Genomic DNA, 27,987 nt, shown 5'->3' with positions numbered 1-27,987 from the left:
CCAAATTTTACATAGAGCATATTGCACCCAACCCCCAAATTTTACATAGAGCATATTGCACCCAACCCCCAAATTTTACATAGAGCATATTACACCAGCGGACTCAGGTTTCTTACAAGTGTGTCTGACAGCTCAGTGTTTCACGTGTGCCTCCCCAGATGCAGACATTATGCACGGCCTCTGGTCTTGCCCCGTAGTTCAATCATTCCAGAAGACTGTACAAGTTTATGTTAACGTTGATTTAGGTATGCCCTTTACTACCACGTTGGCTTGGGCTTTTTGGAATCCTTTTGATTTGCTCCTTCGTATTGGCTTGTATAGCAGCAGTTGCAAAGAAAACTATATTGCCCCAATGGATACATAAAGATCCTCTGACCATATCCCGTATGCTCCCCCCGTTATCTTACCTCTATGAAATGGATTGGGTGGGCTGTTCTTGATGCGGAATATCGCTCCTCCAAATTCTTTTCTATATGGCTACCTTATATCGTCACACTGCCGGTCTCCACTAAAGACTTTAGGCCTAATTCAGACCTGCTGTATTGTGCGTGAAAATGGTCAATAAACATATTAGAAAAAAAAGAATAATACAATTTTATTGTTCAGTTATCCACAAAATATTTATCATAACAAACTAAACTTCATGCTGCAAGGGATGAGGAGAGTGAGGAGGATGATGAGAAGGGTGAGGAAGACGAGGAGGTCACTTTTTGGTGGACTTCTTAAAGTTTTTAGATTTCTTGTGATGAGACTTTAGCTTCTTCCGCGAAGGTCCAGACTGCGGCTGTAAAAAGAAAATGGAATCTATCAACAGAAGATAATTAATCAAACGATGAAGAGAAAACACTGTCATCTGGCATTAGATTTTTCCTATTATGATATATCTTTACATTAGGAAACTTATCACGCGACACTCTGCAAAGAACATTGGGAATATTTAATATCAGTCCTTTCTACATTGAAGCTTTCAGCCTCACTTTCCCATATATAGAAACATATATTTTACTCAGAAAAAAAAAAAATACAGACAGCGCTTGCAGACTTCTTATAATAATAAAATGTATTAGTTTATTCTGTCTTATTAATATTCCTCTATTAGTACCATTGTAAGAACAAGATAAAATAAAATCCCTCCCTTGCCTCTACAACTATTTTGCATGCAAAAATCAAAATAACTAAAAAGCACAATGACATAGATTAAAAATTCATGACACACCTAATAGGATCATTCAATACTCTGCTCCATATAATAATTTAGCTATCCCTCTTAGTGCACATAGGATACAATCACTTAATTGCTACAAGCTGCAACAGTTGAGTCCGATGTTCAATCCCTTATTTTTGCTCAGATTGATGCTGTATCCTTTCCTTAATGCTTTAATCAAAAGGAGATCAATATGATGGAAACTTGCTTTCAAAAGTTCATCTCACATATAACTTTCAGCAGCTTTTTATCTCCCTTAAAACTGGTGCTGATCTATTTCTAGCAACAATGGATTAGTCCCTTGTGCATGCATACACGTGAATTACTTGGAGCAGCAGAATTAATGAATCTCACATCAGATTTTATAAAACATGGCCATGTTATAATTGATTACCACTACGCCTCCTGGGTTCCGTTTTAAAGTCCTCCCAGCTCTGGTGCCAAATACCCTTTTACAACGAGCCTTATCCGGAGATCCTTCAGAATTTCCTCCCAGTGCTGGACGCAGGTGGTTGATAAAGTAGTCACTGGCAGGTCAGGTACAGAGACGCGTTTCACTGCCTACTTACATCGGCGGCTTCCTCAGTCTGATGTTTAAAATCTGCCGCCCTGCTCCCTTTTATCCTCACGATCTCTCTGATGCGCCGGCGCACCTTTCTTGCGCTCCACACCTCGTTCTCTTATTATTCAGCGGTAGTATTCACAGGCTTATCAGCACACGGCTGTATGTGGCTCAATCAGTTCACCTGCTCATCAATAACAGCTGTATACATTCCGTTGGTATCACTTTATTTCAACAAGTAAGGCTATACAGAGACTCAGCGGGCTCAAAGCTCATTAATATCATGTGGAGTTATACACTCAAAATACAATATATCACATTCCTCTATCTAGGAGCAGAGCATCATTTAACTAAAGTTACATTTAAAAAATAACAACAGTACTTTCATATGAAACATATACACGCAAAGATATATAGAGCTCATATAGCTTCCTATTATTATACCATAGATACTTATTTCATCATTCTTATACCTTATCTAGGTATACAGATCAATATATAAATCTAGTAATAACCTACGTATCATTTAAAACATCTAAAAGGGGCAATGATTATAACCAACCTATTAACGCCTTAAACCTATTATATCTGGGATTCTACACAAGAAGAATATATATAATTTTCCATTTTTATTTAGCACATCCAGTGATCTTACTAATAATTTTACCATAAAAGTAAATACCAAACCAATAAATCAGTTGGATACATTTTTTAGAAAACAACCTTCCGTGATAGGCAAACAATTCACTAGGGGCAAAGCCCCAAAACTTAATCCCCTCTAACCCCCACCCCACTACATATCCCCCTATCTACCCTCTCCACCAACCAAATATTCCATTCCGCCGTTAGCGGGGAACAGGACCATTAACCCTGAGAGAGGTTGGGCCGTCCAGGCCCCCCCCCCCGTCCCCCTGCCCTAAGAGAGATATATGATGGAGTGATGGCTGATGCAGCCTCCAACCTGCAGCGCATTGCATCAGTCTCTACCAACCACTTATCAGTAAACTCTGGAGCAGCGAGTACTGGGGCAACGTTCAGAAAAAAGGAGAGACAGAATGTCTTTGTTGGCACACATAGGATATTTTAAAAATGAACTGTTAATAGATATATTAAAATTGTCCAAACACGAAAATAAGATTTTACTCACCGGTAAATCTATTTCTCGTAGTCCGTAGTGGATGCTGGGGACTCCGTAAGGACCATGGGGAATAGCGGCTCCGCAGGAGACTGGGCACAGCTAAGAAAGATTTAGGACTACCTGGTGTGCACTGGCTCCTCCCACTATGACCCTCCTCCAGACTTCAGTTAGGATACTGTGCCCGGAAGAGCTGACACAATAAGGAAGGATTTTGAATCCCGGGTAAGACTCATACCAGCCACACCAATCACACCGTATAACTCGTGATAATATACCCAGTTAACAGTATGAACTAAAAGAGCCTCTCAAAAGATGGCTCAACAATAACCCTTTTAGTTAACAATAACTATATACAAGTATTGCAGACAGTCCGCACGTGGGACGGGCGCCCAGCATCCACTACGGACTACGAGAAATAGATTTACCGGTGAGTAAAATCTTATTTTCTCTGACGTCCTAGTGGATGCTGGGGACTCCGTAAGGACCATGGGGATTATACCAAAGCTCCCAAACGGGCGGGAGAGTGCGGATGACTCTGCAGCACCGAATGAGAGAACTCAAGGTCCTCCTCAGCCAGGGTATCAAATTTGTAGAATTTTGCAAACGTGTTTGCCCCTGACCAAGTAGAAGCTCGGTAAAGTTGTAAAGCCGAGACCCCTCGGGCAGCCGCCAAAGAAGAGCCCACTTTCCTCGTGGAATGGGCTTTTACAGATTTAGGCTGCGGCAGGCCAGCCACAGAATGCGCAAGCTGAATTGTGCTACAAATCCAGCGAGCAATAGTCTGCTTTGAAGCAGGAGCACCCAGCTTGTTGGGTGCATACATGATAAATAGCGAGTCAGTCTTCCTGATTCCAGCCGTCCTGGAAACATACATTTTCAAGGCCCTGACTACGTCCAGTAACTTGGAGTCCTCCAAGTCCCTAGTAGCCGCAGGCACCACAATAGGTTGGTTCAAGTGAAAAGCGGATACCACCTTAGGAAGAAACTGGGGACGAGTCCTCAATTCTGCCCTATCCATATGGAAAATCAAATAGGGGCTTTTACATGACAAAGCCGCCAATTCTGACACACGCCTTGCCGAAGCCAAGGCCAAAAGCATGACCACTTTCCACGTGAGATATTTTAAATCCACGGTTTTGAGTGGCTCAAACCAATGTGACTTTAGGAAACCCAACACCAGGTTGAGGTCCCACGGTGCCACTGGAGGCACAAAAGGAGGCTGAATATGCAGCACTCCCTTGACAAATGTCTGAACTTCAGGCAGTGAAGCCAGTTCTTTTTGGAAGAAAATCGACAGAGCCGAAATCTGGACCTTAATGGAACCCAGTTTTAGGCCCATAGTCACCCCTGACTGTAGGAAGTGCAGAAATCGACCTAGCTGGAATTCCTCCGTTGGGGCCTTCCTGGCCTCACACCACGCAACATATTTTCGCCATATGCGGTGATAATGTTGTACGGTTACCTCTTTTCTAGCTTTAATGAGCGTAGGAATGACTTCCTCCGGAATACCCTTTTCTTTTAGGATCCGGCGTTCAACCGCCATGCCGTCAAACGCAGCCGCGGTAAGTCTTGGAACAGACAGGGCCCCTGCAGCAGCAGGTCCTGTCTGGGCGGCAGAGGCCATGGGTCCTCTGAGATTAATTCTTGAAGTTCCGGGTACCAAGACCTTCTTGGCCAATCTGGAACAATGAGAATAGTTCTTACTCCTCTTTTCCTTATTATGCTCAGTACCTTGGGTATGAGAGGAAGAGGAGGGAACACATAAACCGACCGGTACACCCACGGTGTCACTAGAGCGTCCACAGCTATCGCCTGAGGGTCTCTTGACCTGGCGCAATATTTTTCTAGCTTTTTGTTTAAGCGGGGCGCCATCATGTCCACCTGTGGCCTTTCCCAACGATTTACAATCAGTTGGAAGACTTCTGGATGAAGTCCCCACTCTCCCGGGTGGCGGTCGTGCCTGCTGAGGAAGTCTGCTTCCCAGTTGTCCACTCCCGGAATGAACACTGCTGACAGTGCTAACACGTGATTTTCCGCCCATCGGAGAATCCTTGTGGCTTCTGCCATTGCCGTCATGCTTCTTGTGCCGCCCTGTCGATTTACATTGGCGACTGCCGTGATGTTGTCTGACTGGATCAGAACCGGCTGGTTTTGAAGCAGGGGCTTTGCCTGACTTAGGGCATTGTAAATGGCCCTCAGTTCCAGAACATTTATGTGTAGGGAAGTCTCCTGACTTGACCAAAGTCCTTGGAAGTTTCTTCCCCGTGTGACTGCTCCCCAGCCCCGAAGGCTGGCATCCGTGGTCACCAGGACCCAGTCCTGTATGCCGAATCTGCGGCCCTCTCTGAGATGAGCACTCTGCAGCCACCACAGCAGAGACACCCTGGTCCTTGGAGACAGGGTTATCAACCGATGCATTTGAAGATGCGATCCGGACCATTGGTCCAACAGGTCCCACTGAAAGGTTCTGGCATGGAACCTGCCGAATGGAATTGCTTCGTAGGAAGCTACCATCTTTCCCAGGACTCGCGTGCAGTGGTGCACCGACACCTGTTTTGGTTTCAGGAGGCCTCTGACTAGAGATGACAGCTCCTTGGCTTTCTCCTCTGGGAGAAACACTTTTCTGGACTGTGTCCAGAATCATCCCCAGGAACAGTAGACGTGTCGCCGGAACCAGCTGAGACTTTGGAATATTCAGAATCCAACCGTGCTGGTGTAGCACCTCCTGAGATAATGCTACGCCGACCAACAACTGCTCTCTGGACCTCGCCCTTATCAGGAGATCGTCCAAGTATGGGATAATTAAAACTCCCTTTTTCCGAAGGAGTATCATCATTTCGGCCATTACCTTGGTAAATACCCTCGGTGCCGTGGACAGGCCGAACGGCAACGTCTGGAATTGGTAATGACAATCCTGTACCACAAATCTGAGGTACTCCTGGTGAGGATGGTAAATGGGGACATGCAGGTAAGCATCCTTGATGTCCAGAGATACCATGTAATCTCCCTCTTCCAGGCTTGCAATAACCGCCCTGAGCGATTCCATCTTGAACTTGAATTTTCTTAAATATGTGTTCAAGGATTTCAAATTTAAAATGGGTCTCACCGAACCGTCCGGTTTCGGTACCACAAACATTGTGGAATAGTAACCCCCTCCTTGTTGAAGTAGGGGCACCTTGACTATCACCTGCTGGGAATACAGCTTGTGAATTGCCTCTAACACAGCCTCCCTTTCTGAGGTAGTCGTTGGTAAGGCAGATTTGAGGAAACGGTGGGGGGGGGGGGGGATGTCTCGAATTTCAGCCTGTACCCCTGAGATACCACTTGAAGGATCCAGGGATCTACTTGTGAGCGAGCCCACTGATTGCTGAAGTTTTTGAGACGGGCCCCCACCGTACCTGGCTCCGCCTGTTGAGCCCCAGCGTCATGCGGCGGACTTAGCAGAAGAAGCGGGGGAGGACTTTTGTTCCTGGGAAGTGGCTGTATGCTGCAGCTTTTTTCCCCTACCTCTGCCTCTGGGCAGAAAGGACGCGCCTCTACCCCGTCTGCTCTTTTGGGGGCGAAAGGACTGTACCTGATAATACGGTGCTCTCTTTGGTTGTGAGGGGACATGTGGCAAAAATGCTGACTTCCCAGCCGTTGCTGTGGACACTAGGTCCGAAAGACCATCCCCGAACAACTCCTCACCCTTATAAGGCAAAACTTCCATGTGCCTTTTAGAATCTGCATCACCTGTCCACTGCCGGGTCCATAACCCTCTCCTGGCAGAAATGGACAGTGCACTTATTTTAGATGCCAGCCGGCAAATATCCCTCTGTGCATCTCTTATGTAGAAGACAGCGTCTTTAATATGCTCTACGTTTAGCAATATAGTGTCCCTGTCTAGGGTGTCAATGTTTTCTGACAGGGAGTCTGACCATGCAGATGCAGCACTGCACATCCATGCTGAGGCAATAGCTGGTCTCAGTATAATACCAGTGTGTGTATATATAGCTTTCAGGAGAGCCTCCTGCTTTTTGTCAGCAGGTTCCTTTAGGGCGGCCGTATCCTGGGACGGCAGTGCCACCTTTTTAGATAAGCGCGTAAGTGCTTTATCCACCCTAAGGGGTGTTTCCCAACGTGACCTATCCTTTGGCGGGAAAGGGTACGCCATTAGTAATTTTTTTGAAATTACCAATTTTTTATCGGGGGAAGCCCACGCTAGTTCACACACTTCATTTAATTCTTCAGAAGGGGGAAAAACTACTGGTAGTTTTTTCTCCCCAAACATAATACCCTTTTTTGTGGTACCTGGGGTCACCTCAGAAATGTGTAAAACATTTTTCATTGCCTCAATCATATAACGAGTGGCCCTATTGGACATTACATTAGTCTTATCGTCGTCGACACTGGTATCAGTATCCGTGTCGACATCTGTGTCTGCCATCTGAGGTAGCGGGCGTTTTAGAGCCCCTGATGACCTTTGAGACGTCTGGGCAGGCACGGGCTGAGAAGCCGGCTGCCCCGCATTTGGCATGTCGTCAAATTTTTTATGTAAGGAGTCGACACTTTCGCGTAATTCCTTCCACAAGTCCATCCACTCCGGTGTCTGCCCCGCAGGGGGTGACAACACATTTATAGGCACCTGCTCCTCCTCCACATAAGTCTCCTCATCAAACATGTCGACACAGCCGTACCGACACACCGCACACACACAGGGAATGCTCTGACAGAAGACAGGACCCCACAAAGCCCTTTGGGGAGACAGAGAGAGAGTATGCCAGCACACACCAGAGCGCTATATAATCCAGCGATTAACTAAATTATATCCCCTTATAGCTGCTATATGTATATTGCGCCTAAATTTAGTGCCCCCCCTCTCTTTTTTACCCTTTCTGTAGTGTAGACTGCAGGGGAGAGCCAGGGAGCTTCCTTCCAGCGGAGCTGTGAGGGAGAAATGGCGCCAGTGTGCTGAGGGAGATAGCTCCGCCCCTTTTTCGGCTGACTTTTCTCCCGCTTTTTTCTGGATTCTGGCAGGGGTATTTATCACATATATAGCCTCTGGGGCTATATATTGTGATATATTTGCCAGCCAAGGTGTATTTATTGCTTCTCAGGGCGCCCCCCCCAGCGCCCTGCACCCTCAGTGACCGAAGTGTGTATGAGGAGCAATGGCGCACAGCTGCAGCGCTGTGCGCTACCTTGGTGAAGACTGATGTTTTCTGCCGCCGATTTTCCGGATTCTTCTTGCTTCTGGCTCTGTAAGGGGGCCGGCGGCGCGGCTCCTGGACCGAACATCAATGGCCGGTTCCATGCGGTCGATCCCTCTGGAGCTAATGGTGTCCAGTAGCCTAAGAAGCCCAAGCTACCACCAGTTAGGTAGGTTCGCTTCTTCTCCCCTTAGTCCCTCGCTGCAGTGAGTCTGTTGCCAGCAGACCTCACTGTAAAATAAAAAACCTAAAAATAAGATTTTACTTACCGATAAATCTATTTCTCGGAGTCCGTAGTGGATGCTGGGGTTCCTGAAAGGACCATGGGGAATAGCGGCTCCGCAGGAGACAGGGCACAAAAAGTAAAGCTTTTCCAGATCAGGTGGTGTGCACTGGCTCCTCCCCCTATGACCCTCCTCCAGACTCCAGTTAGGTACTGTGCCCGGACGAGCGTACACAATAAGGGAGGATTTTGAATCCCGGGTAAGACTCATACCAGCCACACCAATCACACCGTACAACCTGTGATTTAAACCCAGTTAACAGTATGATAACAGCGGAGCCTCTGAAAGATGGCTTCCTTCAACAATAACCCGAATTAGTTAACAATAACTATGTACAATTTATGCAGATAATCCGCACTTGGGATGGGCGCCCAGCATCCACTACGGACTCCGAGAAATAGATTTATCGGTAAGTAAAATCTTATTTTCTCTATCGTCCTAGTGGATGCTGGGGTTCCTGAAAGGACCATGGGGATTATACCAAAGCTCCCAAACGGGCGGGAGAGTGCGGATGACTCTGCAGCACCGAATGAGAGAACTCCAGGTCCTCCTTAGCCAGAGTATCAAATTTGTAAAATTTTACAAACGTGTTCTCCCCTGACCACGTAGCTGCTCGGCAAAGTTGTAATGCCGAGACCCCTCGGGCAGCCGCCCAAGATGAGCCCACCTTCCTTGTGGAGTGGGCCTTTACAGATTTAGGCTGTGGCAGGCCTGCCACAGAATGTGCAAGTTGGATTGTGCTACAGATCCAACGAGCAATCGTCTGCTTAGACGCAGGAGCACCCATCTTGTTGGGTGCATACAATATAAACAACGAGTCAGATTTTCTGACTCCAGCTGTCCTTGCAATATATATTTTTAATGCTCTGACAACGTCCAGTAACTTGGAGTCCTCCAAGTCACTTGTAGCCGCAGGCACTACAATAGGCTGGTTCAGATGAAATGCTGACACCACCTTAGGGAGAAAATGCGGACGAGTCCGCAGTTCTGCCCTGTCCGAATGGAAAATCAGATATGGGCTTTTGTAAGATAAAGCTGCCAATTCTGATACTCTCCTGGCAGAAGCCAGGGCTAGAAGCATGGTCACTTTCCAAGTGAGATATTTCAAATCCACCTTTTTTAGTGGTTCAAACCAATGAGATTTTAGAAAGTCCAAAACCACATTGAGATCCCACGGTGCCACTGGAGGCACCACAGGAGGCTGTATATGCAGCACTCCCTTAACAAAGGTCTGGACTTCAGGGACTGAAGCCAATTCTTTTTGAAAGAAAATCGACAGGGCCGAAATTTGAACCTTAATAGATCCCAATTTGAGACCCATAGACAATCCTGATTGCAGGAAATGTAGGAATCGACCCAGTTGAAATTCCTCCGTCGGAGCACTCCGATCTTCGCACCACGCAACATATTTTCGCCAAATTCGGTGATAATGTTGCACGGTTACTTCCTTCCTTGCTTTAATCAAAGTAGGAATGACTTCTTCCGGCATGCCTTTTTCCTTTAGGATCCGGCGTTCAACCGCCATGCCGTCAAACGCAGCCGCGGTAAGTCTTGAAACAGACAGGGACCCTGCTGAAGCAAGTCCCTCCTTAGAGGTAGAGGCCACGGATCTTCCGTGATCATCTCTTGAAGTTCCGGGTACCAAGTCCTTCTTGGCCAATCCGGAACCACTAGTATCGTTCTTACGCCTCTTTGCCGTATAATTCTCAATACTTTTGGTATGAGAGGCAGAGGAGGAAACACATACACCGACTGGTACACCCAAGGCGTTACCAGCGCGTCCACAGCTATTGCCTGCGGATCTCTTGACCTGGCGCAATACCTGTCCAGTTTTTTGTTGAGGCGAGACGCCATCATGTCCACCATTGGTCTTTCCCAACGGGTTACCAGCATGTGGAAGACTTCCGGATGAAGTCCCCACTCTCCCGGGTGAAGATCGTGTCTGCTGAGGAAGTCTGCTTCCCAGTTGTCCACTCCCGGGATGAACACTGCTGACAGTGCTATCACATGATTCTCTGCCCAGCGAAGAATCCTTGCAGCTTCTGCCATTGCACTCCTGCTTCTTGTGCCGCCCTGTCTGTTCACATGGGCGACTGCCGTGATGTTGTCCGACTGGATCAACACCGGTTTTCCCTGAAGCAGAGGTTCTGCCTGGCTTAGAGCATTGTATATTGCTCTTAGTTCCAGAATGTTTATGTGAAGAGACGTTTCCAGACTCGTCCATACTCCCTGGAAGTTTCTTCCTTGTGTGACTGCTCCCCAGCCTCTCAGGCTGGCGTGCGTGGAATCTGCCGAATGGAATTGCTTCGTAAGAAGCAACCATTTTTCCCAGGACTCTTGTGCATTGATGTACAGACACCTTTCCTGGTTTTAGGAGGTTCCTGACAAGCTCGGATAACTCCTTGGCTTCTTCCTCCGGGAGAAAAACCTTTTTCTGAACCGTGTCCAGAATCATCCCTAGGAACAGCAGCCGAGTTGTCGGCATTAACTGGGATTTTGGAATATTCAGAATCCACCCGTGCTGTTTTAGCACTTCTTGAGACAGTGCTAATCCCATCTCTAGCTGTTCTCTGGACCTTGCCCTTATTAGGAGATCGTCCAAGTATGGGATAATTAATATGCCTTTTCTTCGAAGAAGAATCATCATCTCGGCCATTACCTTTGTAAAGATCCGAGGTGCCGTGGACAATCCGAACGGCAGCGTCTGAAACTGATAGTGACAGTTTTGTACAACGAACCTGAGGTACCCCTGGTGTGAGGGGTAAATTGGAACGTGGAGATACGCATCCTTGATGTCCAAGGATACCATAAAGTCCCCCTCTTCCAGGTTCGCTATCACTGCTCTGAGTGACTCCATCTTGAACTTGAACTTCTTTATGTACAGGTTCAAGGACTTCAGATTTAGAATAGGCCTTACCGAGCCATCCGGCTTCGGTACCACAAAAAGAGTGGAATAATACCCCTTCCCTTGTTGTAGAAGAGGTACCTTGACTATCACCTGCTGAGAGTACAGCTTGTGAATGGCTTCCAAAACCGTCTCCCTTTCGGAGGGGGACGTTGGTAAAGCAGACTTCAGGAAACGGCGAGGTGGATCTGTCTCTAATTCCAACCTGTACCCTTGAGATATTATCTGCAGGATCCAGGGATCTACCTGCGAGTGAGCCCACTGCGCGCTGTAATTTTTGAGACGACCGTCCCCGAGTCCGCTTGAGAAGCCCCAGCGTCATGCTGAGGCTTTTGTAGAAGCCGGGGAGGGCTTCTGTTCCTGGGAAGGAGCTGCGTGTTGCTGTCTCTTCCCTCGACCTCTGCCTCGTGGCAGATATGAATAGCCCTTTGCTCTCTTATTTTTAAAGGAACGAAAGGGCTGCGGTTGAAAAGTCGGTGCCTTTTTATGTTGGGGAGTGACTTGAGGTAGAAAGGTGGATTTCCCGGCTGTAGCCGTGGCCACCAAATCTGATAGACCGACTCCAAATAACTCCTCCCCTTTATACGGCAAAACTTCCATATGCCGTTTTGAATCCGCATCGCCTGTCCACTGTCGCGTCCATAAAGCTCTTCTGGCCGAAATGGACATAGCACTTACCCGTGATGCCAGTGTGCAGATATCCCTCTGTGCATCACGCATATAAAGAAATGCATCCTTTATTTGTTCTAACGACAGTAAAATATTGTCCCTGTCCAGGGTATCAATATTTTCAATCAGGGACTCTGACCAAACTACCCCAGCACTGCACAACCAGGCAGTCGCTATAGCTGGTCGTAGTATAACACCTGCATGTGTGTATATACTTTTTTGGATATTTTCCATCCTCCTATCTGATGGATCTTTAAGTGCGGCCGTCTCAGGAGAAGGTAACGCCACTTGTTTAGATAAGCGTGTTAGCGCCTTGTCCACCCTAGGAGGTGTTTCCCAGCGCTCCCTAACCTCTGGCGGGAAAGGGTATAATGCCAATAATTTCTTTGAAATTATCAGCTTTTTATCAGGGGCAACCCACGCTTCATTACACACGTCATTTAATTCTTCTGATTCAGGAAAAACTATAGGTAGTTTTTTCACACCCCACATAATACCCTGTTTAGTGGTACCTGTAGTATCAGCTAAATGTAACGCCTCCTTCATTGCCAAAATCATATAACGTGTGGCCCTACTGGAAAATACGGTTGATTCGTCACCGTCACCACTGGAGTCAGTGCCTGTGTCTGGGTCTGTGTCGACCGACTGAGGCAAAGGGCGTTTCACAGCCCCTGACGGTGTTTGAGTCGCCTGGACAGGCACTAATTGATTGTCCGGCCGCCTCATGTCGTCAAACGACTGCTTTAGCGTGTTGACACTATCCCGTAGTTCCATAAATAAAGGCATCCATTCTGGTGTCGACTCCCTAGGGGGTGACATCCTCATATTTGGCAATTGCTCCGCCTCCACACCAATATCGTCCTCATACATGTCGACACACACGTACCGACACACAGCAGACACACAGGGAATGCTCCTAACGAAGACAGGACCCACTAGCCCTTTGGGGAGACAGAGGGAGAGTTTGCCAGCACACACCAAAAGCGCTATATATATATCAGGGATAGCCTTATAATAAGTGCTCCCTTATAGCTGCTTTGTTATATCAAAATATCGCCATAAATTTGCCCCCCCCCTCTCTGTTTTACCCTGTTTCTGTAGTGCAGTGCAGGGGAGAGACTTGGGAGCCGTCCTGACCAGCGGAGCTGTGAGAGGAAATGGCGCCGTGTGCTGAGGAGATAGGCCCCGCCCCTTTTCTGGCGGGCTCGTCTCCCGCTATTTAGAGAAATCAGGCAGGGGTTAAATATCTCCATATAGCCTCTAGGGGCTATATGTGAGGTATTTTTAGCCTTTATATAGGTTACATTTGCCTCCCAGGGCGCCCCCCCCCAGCGCCCTGCACCCTCAGTGACCGCGTGTGAAGTGTGCTGAGAGGAAAATGGCGCACAGCTGCAGTGCTGTGCGCTACCTTTAGAAGACTGCAGGAGTCTTCAGCCGCCGATTCTGGACCTCTTCTGACTTCAGCATCTGCAAGGGGGCCGGCGGCGCGGCTCCGGTGACCATCCAGGCTGTACCTGTGATCGTCCCTCTGGAGCTTGATGTCCAGTAGCCAATCCATCCTGCACGCAGGTGAGTTGACTCCTTCTCCCCTCAGTCCCTCGCTGCAGTGATCCTGTTGCCAGCAGGAATCACTGTAAAATAAAAAACCTAGCTAAACTTTTTCTAAGCAGCTCTTTAGGAGAGCCACCTAGATTGCACCCTTCTCGGCCGGGCACAAAAATCTAACTGGAGTCTGGAGGAGGGTCATAGGGGGAGGAGCCAGTGCACACCACCTGATCTGGAAAAGCTTTACTTTTTGTGCCCTGTCTCCTGCGGAGCCGCTATTCCCCATGGTCCTTTCAGGAACCCCAGCATCCACTAGGACGATAGAGAAATATACTTTCTCTCTAGGAGCTCAGGAGTGCCCCTAGTGTGCATCCAGCTCAGCCGGGCACAGGATTCTAACTGAAGTCTGGAGGAGGGTCATAGTGGGAGGAGCCAGTGCACACCAGGTAGTCCTAAATCTTTCTTAGCTGTGCCCAGTCTCCTGCGGAGCCGCTATTCCCCATGGTCCTTACGGAGTCCCCAGCATCCACTAGGACGTCAGAGAAATAAAACAATACAATACACCAAATAATGCACTTCCTTATACACCATGAATAAATTGCTTCATAAAGTGAGTTTTAAAAACAAAGGCTCGTTACCTGTGTCTAGTCTCTATTAGTATCATTTATTTTGAATATATCTTGCTATGAATAAGAACTCTCACAGTGAGTTATTCAATAATCTGCAAACAGTATACCAGTAGAGCATAAAGTAGGTCCAGTAATATTCAGTATCTATGTAGTCCTTGTTAATAATTTACTTCCATACCATATTGTATTAAGCTCATTCCCATGTATAAATTGTTTCTGTGAGACCCCTAACTAGAGACCATAATTATGGGTACTCGGTCAATAGGATCTCTATATACTCTTCAAATGCACCTATCACAGAACAGCTTGAGAGTGATTAGTGAATTCAATGTGTCAGTCCTTCAACAGACGTTACATGAAGTAAAAATGTGCACACGTGCTATTTCTGAACAGAGTCACCAAATATATTGCTGTAATAGGATTCATGTTATTGCTGAATAGCAAGTGTGCGCATTTTTACTTAATGCAACTACTGTTGAAGGCTGCTGAGAGAATATCATGGGCTAGAAACTGTGTGAGGTACGACTATATGCTTTATTTCAGTGCCAGGTTCCAGCTTTGAGGTAGTGGGTCAACATTCTCCAAGATGACCTCTGCAGGGACCCTAACCCTTTAAAATCCCCACTTCAACAATTTTATGGTCTATACCCCAATCCAGGCGTACCCAGGCAACTGGAACATCAGTTTGTGTATGATAACTCAGCAGAGACCAGGTTTGGGTGAGGGATGGACCTGAATCTCATAGACCCTGGACTGATATTCCACCCACACCAACTGCATGTGTCCCTTCATGTTGTGCTAGGGGAATTTCACCCATCCCCCAAGGCCAAATCCACCACAAACTCCATCCATCCCTGCCGCTGCAACAGCAACTAGTTGAGCACTGCTAATTTCTACTGGTCCGTCACCTAGGACCAGTTCTCTGCAGGGTAGATGACAGAGGGCGGAGCTTGGAGACACTGGGCTCAACCTACAACAGCCAGATAACGAAATAATAATAGAATAATAGCGTTACTTACTTGTACTTACATATGCGATCAGCATTGCGGAGGACAGCTCTTCCGATAAGAGCCCTCCTCCACGATCCCCAGCGGCTGCCTGCCTTCCAGGATTCGGCCCGGGGAGTCCGTCTGTGCATGCGCAGGGTGACGGGCATGAGGCATGTTGGGAGGCATCCGATCGGATCCCTCACACAGCGCTGCGGAGAGAAGCCCATAGGCTTCAATGGGGTATCGCCAGCAAAAGCTGGAGAACCCCTGCCGCGGTGCTGACCCGGCGGTCAGAGAAAAGTAAATTTTGGAAGATGCAGTGAACGGGAGAATTACCGCATTTTTCGTTTAGTACATCCTGCCCCCTATGAGAAGTAACTAAATATAATGTATATAATAATAACGGATTGTGCGGTCAGCCCATAAACAGGATCTAATCACATGATTTTAGCATTTGAAAAAATAAATAAAAACACAGATACAATTCCAAATAAGACGCACAAGCAGCATTTTGCTGATTAAAATAATATGCGGCATGCCTATATTCTATGTGCGATTGCGGCTGTATCTGCATACGAAATGCTACGTTACAGTGTCAGTAATAGGATATGCGGCATGGCTATATTCTGTGTGCGATTGCGGCTGTATCTGCATACGAAATGCTACGTTACAGTGTCAGTAATATGATATGCGGCATGCCTATATTCTATGTGTGATTGTGGCTGTATCTGCATACGAAATGCTACATTACAGTGTCAGTAATATGATATGTGGCATGCCTGTAGACTGTGTGTGTGATCGCGGCTGTATCTGCATACGAAATGCTACGTTACAGTGTCAGTAATACGATATGCGGCATGGCTATATTCTGTGTGCGATTGCGGCTGTATCTGCATACGAAATGCTACGTTACAGTGACAGTAATATGATATGCGGCATGGCTATATTCTATGTGCGATCGCGGCTGTATCTGCATACGAAATGCTACGTTACAGTGTCAGTAATATGATATGCGGCATGGCTATATTCTGTGTGCGATTGCGGCTGTATCTGCATACGAAATGCTACGTTACAGTGTCAGTAATAGGATATGCGGCATGGCTATATTCTGTGTGCGATCGCGGCTGTATCTGCATACGAAATGCTACGTTACAGTGTCAGTAATACGATATGCGGCATGGCTATATTCTGTGTGCGATTGCGGCTGTATCTGCATACGAAATGCTACGTTACAGTGTCAGTAATAGGATATGCGGCATGGCTATATTCTGTGTGCGATTGCGGCTGTATCTGCATACGAAATGCTACGTTACAGTGTCAGTAATAGGATATGCGGCATGGCTATATTCTGTGTGCGATCGCGGCTGTATCTGCATACGAAATGCTACGTTACAGTGTCAGTAATATGATATGATGCATGTCTATATTCTATGTGCGATCGCGGCTGTATCTGCATATGGAATGCTACGTTACAGTGTCAGTAATATGATATGCAGCATGCCTATATTCTATGTGCGATCGCGGCTGTATCTGCATACGAAATGCTACGTTACAGTGTCAGTAATACGATATGATGCATGTCTATATTCTATGTGCGATCGCGGCTGTATCTGCATACGAAATGCTACGTTACAGTGTCAGTAATATGATATGCAGCATGCCTATATTCTATGTGCGATCGCGGCTGTATCTGCATACGAAATGCTACGTTACAGTGTCAGTAATACGATATGATGCATGTCTATATTCTATGTGCGATCGCGGCTGTATCTGCATACGAAATGCTACGTTACAGTGTCAGTAGTATGATATGCGGCATGCCTATATTCTATGTGCGATCGCGGCTGTATCTGCATACGAAATGCTACGTTACAGTGTCAGTAATACGATATGATGCATGTCTATATTCTATGTGCGATCGCGGCTGTATCTGCATATGGAATGCTACGTTACAGTGTCAGTAATATGATATGCAGCATGCCTATATTCTATGTGCGATCGCGGCTGTATCTGCATACGAAATGCTACGTTACAGTGTCAGTAATACGATATGATGCATGTCTATATTCTATGTGCGATCGCGGCTGTATCTGCATACGAAATGCTACGTTACAGTGTCAGTAATATGATATGATGCATGTCTATATTCTATGTGCGATCGCGGCTGTATCTGCATACGAAATGCTACGTTACAGTGTCAGTAATAGGATATGCGGCATGCCTATATTCTATGTGTGATTGTGGCTGTATCTGCATACGAAATGCTACATTACAGTGTCAGTAATATGATATGCAGCATGCCTATATTCTGTGTGTGACTGCGGCTGTATCTGCATACGAAATGCTACGTTACAGTGTCAGTAATATGATATGCGGCATGCCTATATTCTATGTGTGATTGTGGCTGTATCTGCATACGAAATGCTACATTACAGTGTCAGTAATATGATATGCAGCATGCCTGTAGACTGTGTGTGTGATCGCGGCTGTATCTGCATACGAAATGCTACGTTACAGTGTCAGTAATACGATATGCGGCATGGCTATATTCTGTGTGCGATTGCGGCTGTATCTGCATACGAAATGCTACGTTACAGTGTCAGTAATAGGATATGCGGCATGGCTATATTCTGTGTGCGATCGCGGCTGTATCTGCATACGAAATGCTACGTTACAGTGTCAGTAATACGATATGCGGCATGGCTATATTCTGTGTGCGATTGCGGCTGTATCTGCATACGAAATGCTACGTTACAGTGTCAGTAATATGATATGCGGCATGGCTATATTCTGTGTGCGATTGCGGCTGTATCTGCATACGAAATGCTACGTTACAGTGTCAGTAATAGGATATGCGGCATGGCTATATTCTGTGTGCGATTGCGGCTGTATCTGCATACGAAATGCTACGTTACAGTGTCAGTAATAGGATATGCGGCATGGCTATATTCTGTGTGCGATTGCGGCTGTATCTGCATACGAAATGCTACGTTACAGTGTCAGTAATACGATATGCGGCATGGCTATATTCTGTGTGTGACTGCGGCTGTATCTGCATACGAAATGCTACATTACAGTGACAGTAATATGATATGCAGCATGCCTGTAGACTGTGTGTGTGATTGTGGCTGTATCTGCATACGAAATGCTACATTACAGTGTCAGTAATATGATATGCGGCATGCCTGTAGACTGTGTGTGTGATTGTGGCTGTATCTGCATACGAAATGCTACGTTACAGTGTCAGTAATACGATATGCGGCATGCCTATATTCTGTGTGTGTGACCGCACTGTATCTGCATACGAAATGCTACATTACAGTGACAGTAATATGATATGATGCATGTCTATATTCTATGTGCGATCGCGGCTGTATCTGCATACGAAATGCTACGTTACAGTGTCAGTAGTATGATATGCGGCATGGCTATATTCTGTGTGCGATTGCGGCTGTATCTGCATACGAAATGCTACGTTACAGTGTCAGTAGTATGATATGCGGCATGGCTATATTCTGTGTGCGATTGCGGCTGTATCTGCATACGAAATGCTACGTTACAGTGTCAGTAATACGATATGATGCATGCCTATATTCTATGTGCGATCGCGGCTGTATCTGCATACGAAATGCTACGTTACAGTGTCAGTAATACGATATGCGGCATGGCTATATTCTGTGTGCGATTGCGGCTGTATCTGCATACGAAATGCTACATTACAGTGACAGTAATATGATATGATGCATGTCTATATTCTATGTGCGATCGCGGCTGTATCTGCATACGAAATGCTACGTTACAGTGTCAGTAGTATGATATGCGGCATGGCTATATTCTGTGTGCGATTGCGGCTGTATCTGCATACGAAATGCTACGTTACAGTGTCAGTAATACGATATGATGCATGCCTATATTCTATGTGCGATCGCGGCTGTATCTGCATACGAAATGCTACATTACAGTGTCAGTAATAGGATATGAGGCATGGCTATATTCTGTGTGTGACTGCAGCTGTATCTGCATACAAAATGCTACGTTACAGTGTCAGTAATAGGATATGAGGCATGGCTATATTGTGTGTGAGATTGTGGCTGTATCTGCATACGAAATGCTACGTTGCAGTGTCCGTAATAATAGGATTTGAATTACCTACCGGTAAATACTTTTCTCGTAGTCCGTAGAGGATGCAGTGGTCCATTTAGTACCATGGGCTATAGACGGGTCCTTTGAAAGCCACCGGCTCCTCCCTCTATGCCCCTCCTACCAGACTCAGTCTAGAAACTGTGCCCGAGGAGACGGACATACTTCGAGAGAAGGAAATACACAGATAGTGGTGAGATTCACACCAGCTCACACATAACAAAAAAATGAAAGCCAAGCTAACCAACTTGGAACAATTCAGCAACGGCTGAACCAACAAATGTAACCAAGTAACAATGCAGGAATACGAAGCACTGGGCGGGCGCCCAGCATCCTCTACAGACTACGAGAAAAAGATTTACCGGTGGGTAATTCAAATCGTATTTTCTCTTACGTCCTAGAGCAGGGGTGGGGAACCTTTTTTCTACCGAGGGCCATTTGGATATTTATAAAATCCTTCAGGGGCCATACAAAAATTCTCAACTTAAAAAAATTACCCTGGCCCCCAGTAGGTCTGCCCCTTAGAGGTACTGTATGTGTGCGCCGGAGGCGCGCGCGTGCCCAAAAAATGGGTGTGGCCAGTTAAAATGGGACGTGATACACATATGCCCCCAATAGTGCAGTGCCAGGTATACAAATGCCCCCCACCGTGCCAGGTATACAGATGCCCCCCACCGTGCCAGGTATACAGATGCTCCTCACTGTGCCAGGTATACAGATGCCCCCACAGTGCCAGGTATACAGATGTCTCCCTCCCCCTCCCCCCCCCCCGTGCTGCTTACCGCTGCTGCTGCTTGCTGACAGGGAGAAGAGCGGGGCTATGTCGGGTGGCGGCGGCGTGTAGGACTTCAAACCAACCGCCGGTGCGAGAGCCAATGAGAGCTCACGAACCGGCGGCTGGTTTGAAGTCCTACATGCCGGCGCCGCCACCCTACATAGCCGCGCTCTCCTCCCTGTCCTGACAGCTGAGACACGCTGCCGACGGACTGAGCGGCGGCATGTCTCACTGACAGAAGCGGGTGGGCCGGAGCAAACGGCTTCGCAGGTTGTAGGTTCCCCACCCCTGTCCTAGAGGATGCTGTGGTCCATTTAGTAACATGGGGATGTACCAAAGCTCCCAGTACGGGAGGGAGAGTGCTGAGGTTCCTGCAGAACAGATTGACCAAACTTTAGGTCCTCAGAGGCTAAAGTATCGAACTTGTAGAACTTAGCAAACGTGTTCAACCCTGACCAAGTAGTCACCCAGGAAGAACCCACTTTACGTGTAGAATGGGCCTGAACAGATTCTGGACATGCCAAACCTGCCTTAGAAGAAGTATGCTGGATAGTAAGCCTGATCCAGCGAGAAATAGTCTGCTTAGAAGCAGGACACCCAATCTTGTCGGGATCATAAAGGACAAACAGTGCGTCCAACTTCCTGTGACGAGCAGTTCTCTTCACATATATTTTCAAAGCCCGCACAACATCCAGGGACTTTGAAGTAATCGATGTGTCAGTAGCCACTGGCACAATAGGTTGTTTGATATGAAAAGCCGACACAAGCTGACGCGTTCTGAGCTCAGCTCTATCTTCATGGAAAATCAAGTAGCGGTTCTTGTGCGACAATGCTCCCAATTCAGACACACGTCTAGCAGATGCCAATACCAACAGTGTGACTGCCTTCCAAGTAAGAAACTTTAGGTCCACCTCTTGTAAAAGTTTGAACCAATCCGTTTGCAGGAACTGCAGCACCACATTTAGATCCCAAGGTGCCGAAGGAGGCACAATGGGTGGTTGGATGTGCAGAACTCCCTTCAAGAATGTCTGAACCTCAGGGAGAGCAGCCAATTGTTTCTGGAAGAAAATGGACAAGGCTGAAATCTGGACCTTGATGGAGCCCAAGCGTATGCTCACATCCACAACAGCTTGCAGAAAGAGGAGAAAACGTCCCAGTAGAAACTCCTTGGATTCACACTAAGACACACATTTCCTCCAAATGCGATGGTAATGCTTAGACATTACCCCCTTCCTAGCTTGGATCAGAGTAGGAATAACCTTGTTCGGAATACCCTTCCGAGCTAAAATCTGACGTTCAACCTCTATGCCGTCAAACGTAGCAGAGGTAAGTCTTGATAGGCGAACGGCCCCTGTAGTAAAAGGTCCTCGCAAAGAAGAAGAGGCCTCGGATCCCCCAGCAGCAATGCCAGAAGATCCGCGTACCAAGCCCTCCTGGGCCAGTCCGGAGCAATGAGGATCGCCGGAACTCTTGCTCTTTTTATTAGTTTCAGAATCCTTGGGATGAGTGGAAGTGGAGGAAACACGTACACCCTAACCCATGGTACTAAATGGACCCCAGCATCCTCTAGGATGTAAGAGAAATGATATGCGGCATGGCTATATTCTGTGTGTGATTGCGGCTGTATCTGCATATGAAATGCTACGTACAGTGTCAGTTTTCTAGGAAAACACTAACATACGCAGATACAGCCACGGTCGCACACAATACAGGCACGCCGCATATTATTTTAATCAGCAAAAGCTGCTTGTTTGACCTATTCACACTGTTTTGCAAATAAGACGCAACTTAATGGAAAACAGTAGCGCAAAAAGCCGCTTATCGCCACCAAGTAATGCTACGGCATGGCGTGACTAGAAGGGCAGGGAGGCTAGATGTAATTAGACACATATATACATATACCAGCGGTCTTCCATAGCAGTATATATTATATACCGTACCTGGGATCGTTTACATTGATTATTGTGCGAATTCCCTTCCACTTCCATCTCATCGTCGCTAGTTGATTGGCTTTTGCCATTTTCCTCGCCCTCTTGGTTTTTCTTTGTAAATATATGGGCTATAATGAGACAAGAAAGTAATTATTACCCTTTGTGCTAATAATATCATTTAATTCCGTGACTACACTATTTTTTATTTAATTATCTCCCATAAATAATCAACTAACAAAAATGGGCATATTGCAGCCAAATGTATTCCCACCATCAAGTCTACGTAGAGCTAGAAAAAGTATATGTGAGAAGAACCTACACAGGATACACAGTGCACCCGGAAAGTATTCACAGCGCTTCACTTTTTCCACATTTTGTTATGTTACAGCAGTGGTTCCCAAACTCGGTCCTCAAGTACCCCCAACAGTCCATGTTTTCCAGGTCACCCAGCAGGTGCAGTCATTACTCACTGACCCACAGGTGGAGCAAATTATTTCACTTGCAATCCTGGGAGGAGACCTGGAAAACATGAACTGTTGGGGGTACTTGAGGAGTGAGTGTGGGAACCACTATGTTACAGCCTTATTCCAAAATGGAATAAATTCATTTTTCCCTCAAAATTCTACACACAATACCCATAATGACAACGTGATTTTTTTTTTTAGATTTTTGCAAATTAAAAATAAAAAAACTAAGAAAATAGGATTTTAATTACCTACCGGTAAATCCTTTTCTCGCAGTCCATAAGGGATATTGGGGAGACTTAGCACGATGGGGTATAGACGGGGTCCAAAGGAGCTGGTGCACTTTAAAGTTATTCACTGGGTGTGCTGGCTCCTCCCCTCTATGCCCCTCCCACAGGCAGTTATAGGTAAAACTGTGCCCGAAGGATAAAGGACATACATGAGAGAAGGAACATAACAATGAGTGGTGAGATTCACACACCATTAACATAAAACCGACCAGCAACAGCTGAACAGGTAACCATAGAAAAGACAACCTGCAGAAAGTTACCGCACAGAGGCGGCCGCCCAATATCCCTTATGGACTACGAGAAAAGGATTTACCGGTAGGTAATTAAAATCCTATTTACTCTTACGTCCTAGAGGATACTGGGGTCCATTTAGTACCATATCCATTAGGGATATTGGGGAGACTTAGTACGATGGGGACATCCCAAAGCTTCCAGAACGGGCGGGAATCTGCGGAGACATCCACTTTGGCCAGGGTACCAAACCTGTCGAACTTCACAAAGGTGTTCTTCCCCGACCAAGTAGCTGCTCGGCATAGTTACAAGGCCGAAACTCCACGGGAAGCCGCCCAGGAAGACCCCACCGATCTTGTAGAATGGTGCCTTCAGAGACTGTGGAACAGGTAAGGCCGCCGACACATAGGCCTGTCGGATAGTAAGCCGAAGCAGTCTATTGCTCGTTGGCTTAGAAGCAGGGCAACCCTTTTTCTGTGCATCATATAGCACGAACAAAGAATCCGTCTTTCTGATCTGAGCCATTCTTTTGACATAGATATTCAAGGCTCGCACTGCTTCCAATGCCTCCAGAGGAGCAGAAGTGCCAGAACCTGACGGAACCACAATAGGTTGACTCAAGTGGAACGCAGAGACGACCTTCGGCAGGAACTGCTGCCTAGTCCTGAGCTCTGCTCTGTCCTCGTAAAAGACCAAGTAGGGACTTTTACACAATAAGGCCCCCAATTCTGAGACACGCCTAGCAGAAGCCAGGGCCAGTAACATCACCATCTTCCATGTGAGGTACTTGTCTTCTACCATCATCAAAGGTTCAAACCAGGAGGACCGTAGAAATTGGGCGGCACAAAAGGAGGTCGTATGTGAAGTACCCCTTGCAAGAAGGTCTGAACTTCTGGCAACACTGCCAATTTCTTCTGGAAGAAGATGGAGAGGGCTGAAATCTGAACCTTAATAGAACCCAGACGTAAGCCCTTATCCACACCAGCCTGCAGGAAACGGAGGAAACGTCCCAAGTGGAACTCCGCAGGTGGATACATGTGTTCCTTACACCAAGAGACATATCTTCTACAGATATGATGATGGTGTTTTGACATCACAGGCTTTCTGGCCTGCACCATGGTAGCAATGACCTTTCTGGAAAGGCCCTTGTGAGCTAGGATGATCCGCTTAATCTCCATGCCGTCAAACGAAGTCGCCGTAAGTCCGGGTAGACAAGCGGTCCTTGTTGAAGATCTCTTCTTAGTGGTAGAGGCCAAGGGTTTTTTCGTCAGACATCCAGAAGATCTGCGTACCAAGCCCTCAGAGGCCAATCAGAATTGACTGGACTCTGATTCCTTATTCGCTTGAGCACCCGTGGGAGCAATGGAATCGGAGGAAACAGGTAGACAAGCCGGTAAGGCCATGGCGATGTCAGGGCATCTACTGCCCTCGCCCGAGTGTCCCTGGTTCGTGAGCAATACCAACAAAGCTTCTTGTTAAATCGAGAAATCATCATGTCTATTTGTGGGCAACCCCACTGGTCGATGATTTGCTTAAACACCTGATGGTGAAGCCCCCACTCTCCCAGGTGGAGATTGTGACGACTCAGGAAGTCCGCTTCCCAGTTGTCCACTCCGGGAATGAAGATTGTGGATAGTGCTCTTGCATTCCTTTCTGCCCAGAGAAGTATCTTTGACACCTCTCGCATGCAGGCCCTGCTTTTTGTCCCTCCTTGTCGATTGATGTACGCCACTGCTGTGGCGTTATCCGACTGTACCTGGATCACATGATCCCTGAGGAGAGGAGAGGCCTGAAGCAGAGCATTGTAGATCGCCCCAAGTTCCAGAATGTTGATCAGAAGGATGGCTTTGTGGGCTGGCCACCTGCCCTGGAACTGAGACCCCTGGTTAACAGCTCCCCATCCTCTCAGACTCGCATCCGTCGTGAGGAGGATCCAATCCTGAATCCCGAAACTCTGGCCTTCCAAGAGATTGGAAGACTGCAGCCACCACAGGAGGGAAATCCTGGCCTGAGGCGACAGCCATATCATCCGATGCATCTGAAGATGTGATCCGGACCACTTGCTCAGGAGATTCAATTGAAATGTTCTGGCATGGAACCTCCCATATTGGATCGCCTCGTATGAGGCAACCATCTTCCCCAACAATCTTGTGCAAAGATAGATGGATATTCGAGCAGGTCGGAGAACCATGCGGACCATCTCCTGAAGTGTTCTCGCCTTGTCCTCTGGGAGGAACACCTTCTGGGCCACAGTATCCAGTAACATCCCCAGGAACAGAAGTCGCCGAGTTGGCACAAGGTGAGACTTCTGTAAATTGGGAATCCACCCATGGCGTGACAGAAGTTAGATAGTGCGGTCAATATGGAGCAATAAAAGCTCCCTGGATCTTGCTTTTATCAGGAGATCGTCCAGGTAAGGGACAACATTGACTCCCTGGACTCGGAACTGGAACATCATTTCCGCCATTACCTTTGTGAACACCCTCGGAGCTGTGGACAGGCCGAAGGGTAGCACCTAGAACTGGTAGTGATTGTCCAGCAGGGCAAACCTCAGATAAGCCTGATGATGTGGCCAAATCGGAATATGGAGATAGGCGTCCTTGATATCCAGGGAGACCATGAATTCCTGTTCTTCCAGGCCTGCAATCACTGATCGCAAGGATTCCATTTTGAACTTGAAACCTTTAAGCAAGGGTCCAAGGACTTTAGATTCAAAATGGACCTTACCGAATCATTCGGCTTCGGTACCACAAACAATGGTAATATATGTGGAGTATAGAAATTACTGGGTGCGCAAAGACAGCAGCTGAAATGATGTCTCTCTCCTATGAGGTTCCTTTAACCCTCACCACAAGTGCACAGAAAAAAACAAATATGGAGAGTTCCACTTAACTAGAGCTATCAGTGATACCTTCCTTGTTTCATTTCATTCCATCATATTCTCAGAAGAGAAATGCCATAAAAAGCAAAGCAAAAATAATGTATAGTGAAATACCGTTTTAATTTGAACAACACATACACATATATTACATATAAAATATGCAATGGGATCAGATATTCAACATGATCCTTTGGGGAAGCATGTGAGATGGGTAATTACCAGAATCTAAGGGAACTGTGATTAGACAGTCCCAATCAGCGCATGTGTCCCAAAATGGGTGCTCCGGATCAGCCCACACACTGGCAGCTAGGTCTACAACAGCCTGCTGAGACTTTTGAGCATTAGCAGTGAGTTGTGATGACATATCAGACATCTTTTTAATGGCACATAGCCAGGAAGGCTCTGGACTCTCCCCTAGCCCCCTCACTGAGTTGTGAAGACTGACTGCATTGTTTACATGATACAGAATCAGATGTCGAGGGAGAGAATCTGGTGTGGCATATACTGCATAGTTTGTGTTTACCCATGTTTACAGTAAAGCACAATTACATACACACAGACAAGTAATAACTTAGCTAGCCCGCCCTTACTGTATGAGAGAGAGAGAAAGAGAGAGAGAGAAATAGAGAGGAGAAGAAGAAGACCAGCACACCCCAGCAGCACAGCCCCAGTGAGGCTGGAAGCTGTTATATCACAGTAAAACACCTATGATTACTGTCCTTTATAGGGGACAGATTGTATACAACAGCGGCTATCCCCCTTTGCTACACCCTGTACCAGTTTTCCAGCGTTTCCTGAGTGTAAGGAGGAGCTGTGTGTGCCTGCTTCTGCAAGCAGAGGAAGGCGCCAAAAAGCCACTGGTCCCGCTCTGAGGTAGCTCCGCCCCCCCAATGGCGCCGAAGCTACAGTGGTTTTTATACTGGCAATGTCTCCCAAACAGCTTTAAAACATCACACAAGTGCTAGTTTAAGCCACCGCACACAGGGGGCTATAGCGGGTCCCCAACCCGGATGGGTCCTATATGCCTCCCCTGCGTGTCAGCCGCACTTTGAACCAGGGACCCCTGGTTTGTACTCACCACTGTCATCACCTTCAGGCTATTGTTAAAGGTGTGCGGCGTGCTGCGATTGCTACAGCTAAGGCGCAGTGCCCCCGCTGTATAAACCACCTCTCAGGACGGTGGTCCTGCAGCGGGAAAGTGGCACTGACACCTCGCAAGGCCAATGACCGTCCCCACCCTAACTCCCACGGTGCAGGTATGCTGTTGCCCACCTCCGATTTGCTGAGGCACCCCAAGAGGCGGCATCACGAAGCGCCCTGCAGCAGGAGCGGATCTCCCGGATGCAGCGGCTCTCCCTTCTCCCTAGCGCTGAGGTGCCGGGAGCGTAGCTGAGCGGACCTCAGCGCACACACAGAGGCTCTCCCTTCTCCCCCCGGCGCGCGCACACAGCTCAGAGCGCCGGGAGGCTCCCTCATAGCCGCGGTCGCCAGAGACGTCCGGGAACGCGGCACACATTAAAACATTACTAAATACACGGGGCCTAGCGCCCATAACATTTTAAATATGGTGCCTAGCGCCAGGGCACATTTAAATTTTGCGCCAAGCGCACATTGTCCCATAAAATGGCGCCGGGAACTTAAGAGTTTAAGCTCTTAAGTGCCGTGGCTGCCACTGTTCATGTGGCCACCAGGGTCTCCGCCACACTCCTCTCCCCCCAATTCAAGCGGGAAAAGCAGGGAGCCTTCGTAAGAAAACTTGCCCAGATTTCTCATAGAGCCAGAGGCTGCAGAGAATTCTTCTATTAGCTGGTCTACATCACAGGCCTCTAAAGACAGAACCACCCTGACATCATCAGCATAGACTACTACTCCCCCGGGCCCAGCAGCACCCCTCCCACTATGCTGCTCTTAATGCTCCTAATGAAAGGATCGATTGGGGAGACTCTAGAGTCTACCACAAAGGTATGCCCTACCCAACCTTTTACAAGTGGGAAGCTCTCGGCCTTACTGTATAACACACAAAGCCAATTTACCACCCTCACTGCACCACAGTGGGGAAACTCAAAAAGAAACTACAGTTCCCAGCAGCCATTTCTGCCGGGAACTCAGGGCAGCAAGGGCTGTTGGGAGCTGTAGTTTACTTTAAGTTTAGATCACTGTA

General features: G+C 47.2%; 1 protein-coding gene across 1 annotated transcript in view; it reads right to left on the bottom strand.

The window, feature by feature from the left end:
• Positions 1-577: 577 nt before the first annotated feature.
• SURF2 (surfeit 2) overlaps positions 578-27,987 on the bottom strand; it is a 116,922-nt gene continuing 89,512 nt past the window's right edge. The window contains exons 5-6 of the mRNA XM_063938460.1: positions 21,970-22,088; positions 578-784 (exon numbers count right to left, since the gene is read on the bottom strand). Of these exons, the coding sequence (XP_063794530.1) occupies positions 704-784; positions 21,970-22,088 (200 nt within the window). The 3' untranslated portion in view covers positions 578-703. The remainder of the gene's footprint in view (positions 785-21,969; positions 22,089-27,987) is intronic.

Source organism: Pseudophryne corroboree, chromosome 8, assembly GCF_028390025.1.
Source record: "Pseudophryne corroboree isolate aPseCor3 chromosome 8, aPseCor3.hap2, whole genome shotgun sequence".
In the NCBI taxonomy this organism is placed as follows: domain Eukaryota; kingdom Metazoa; phylum Chordata; class Amphibia; order Anura; family Myobatrachidae; genus Pseudophryne; species Pseudophryne corroboree.
This window is presented reverse-complemented; position numbering and strand designations above follow the sequence as displayed.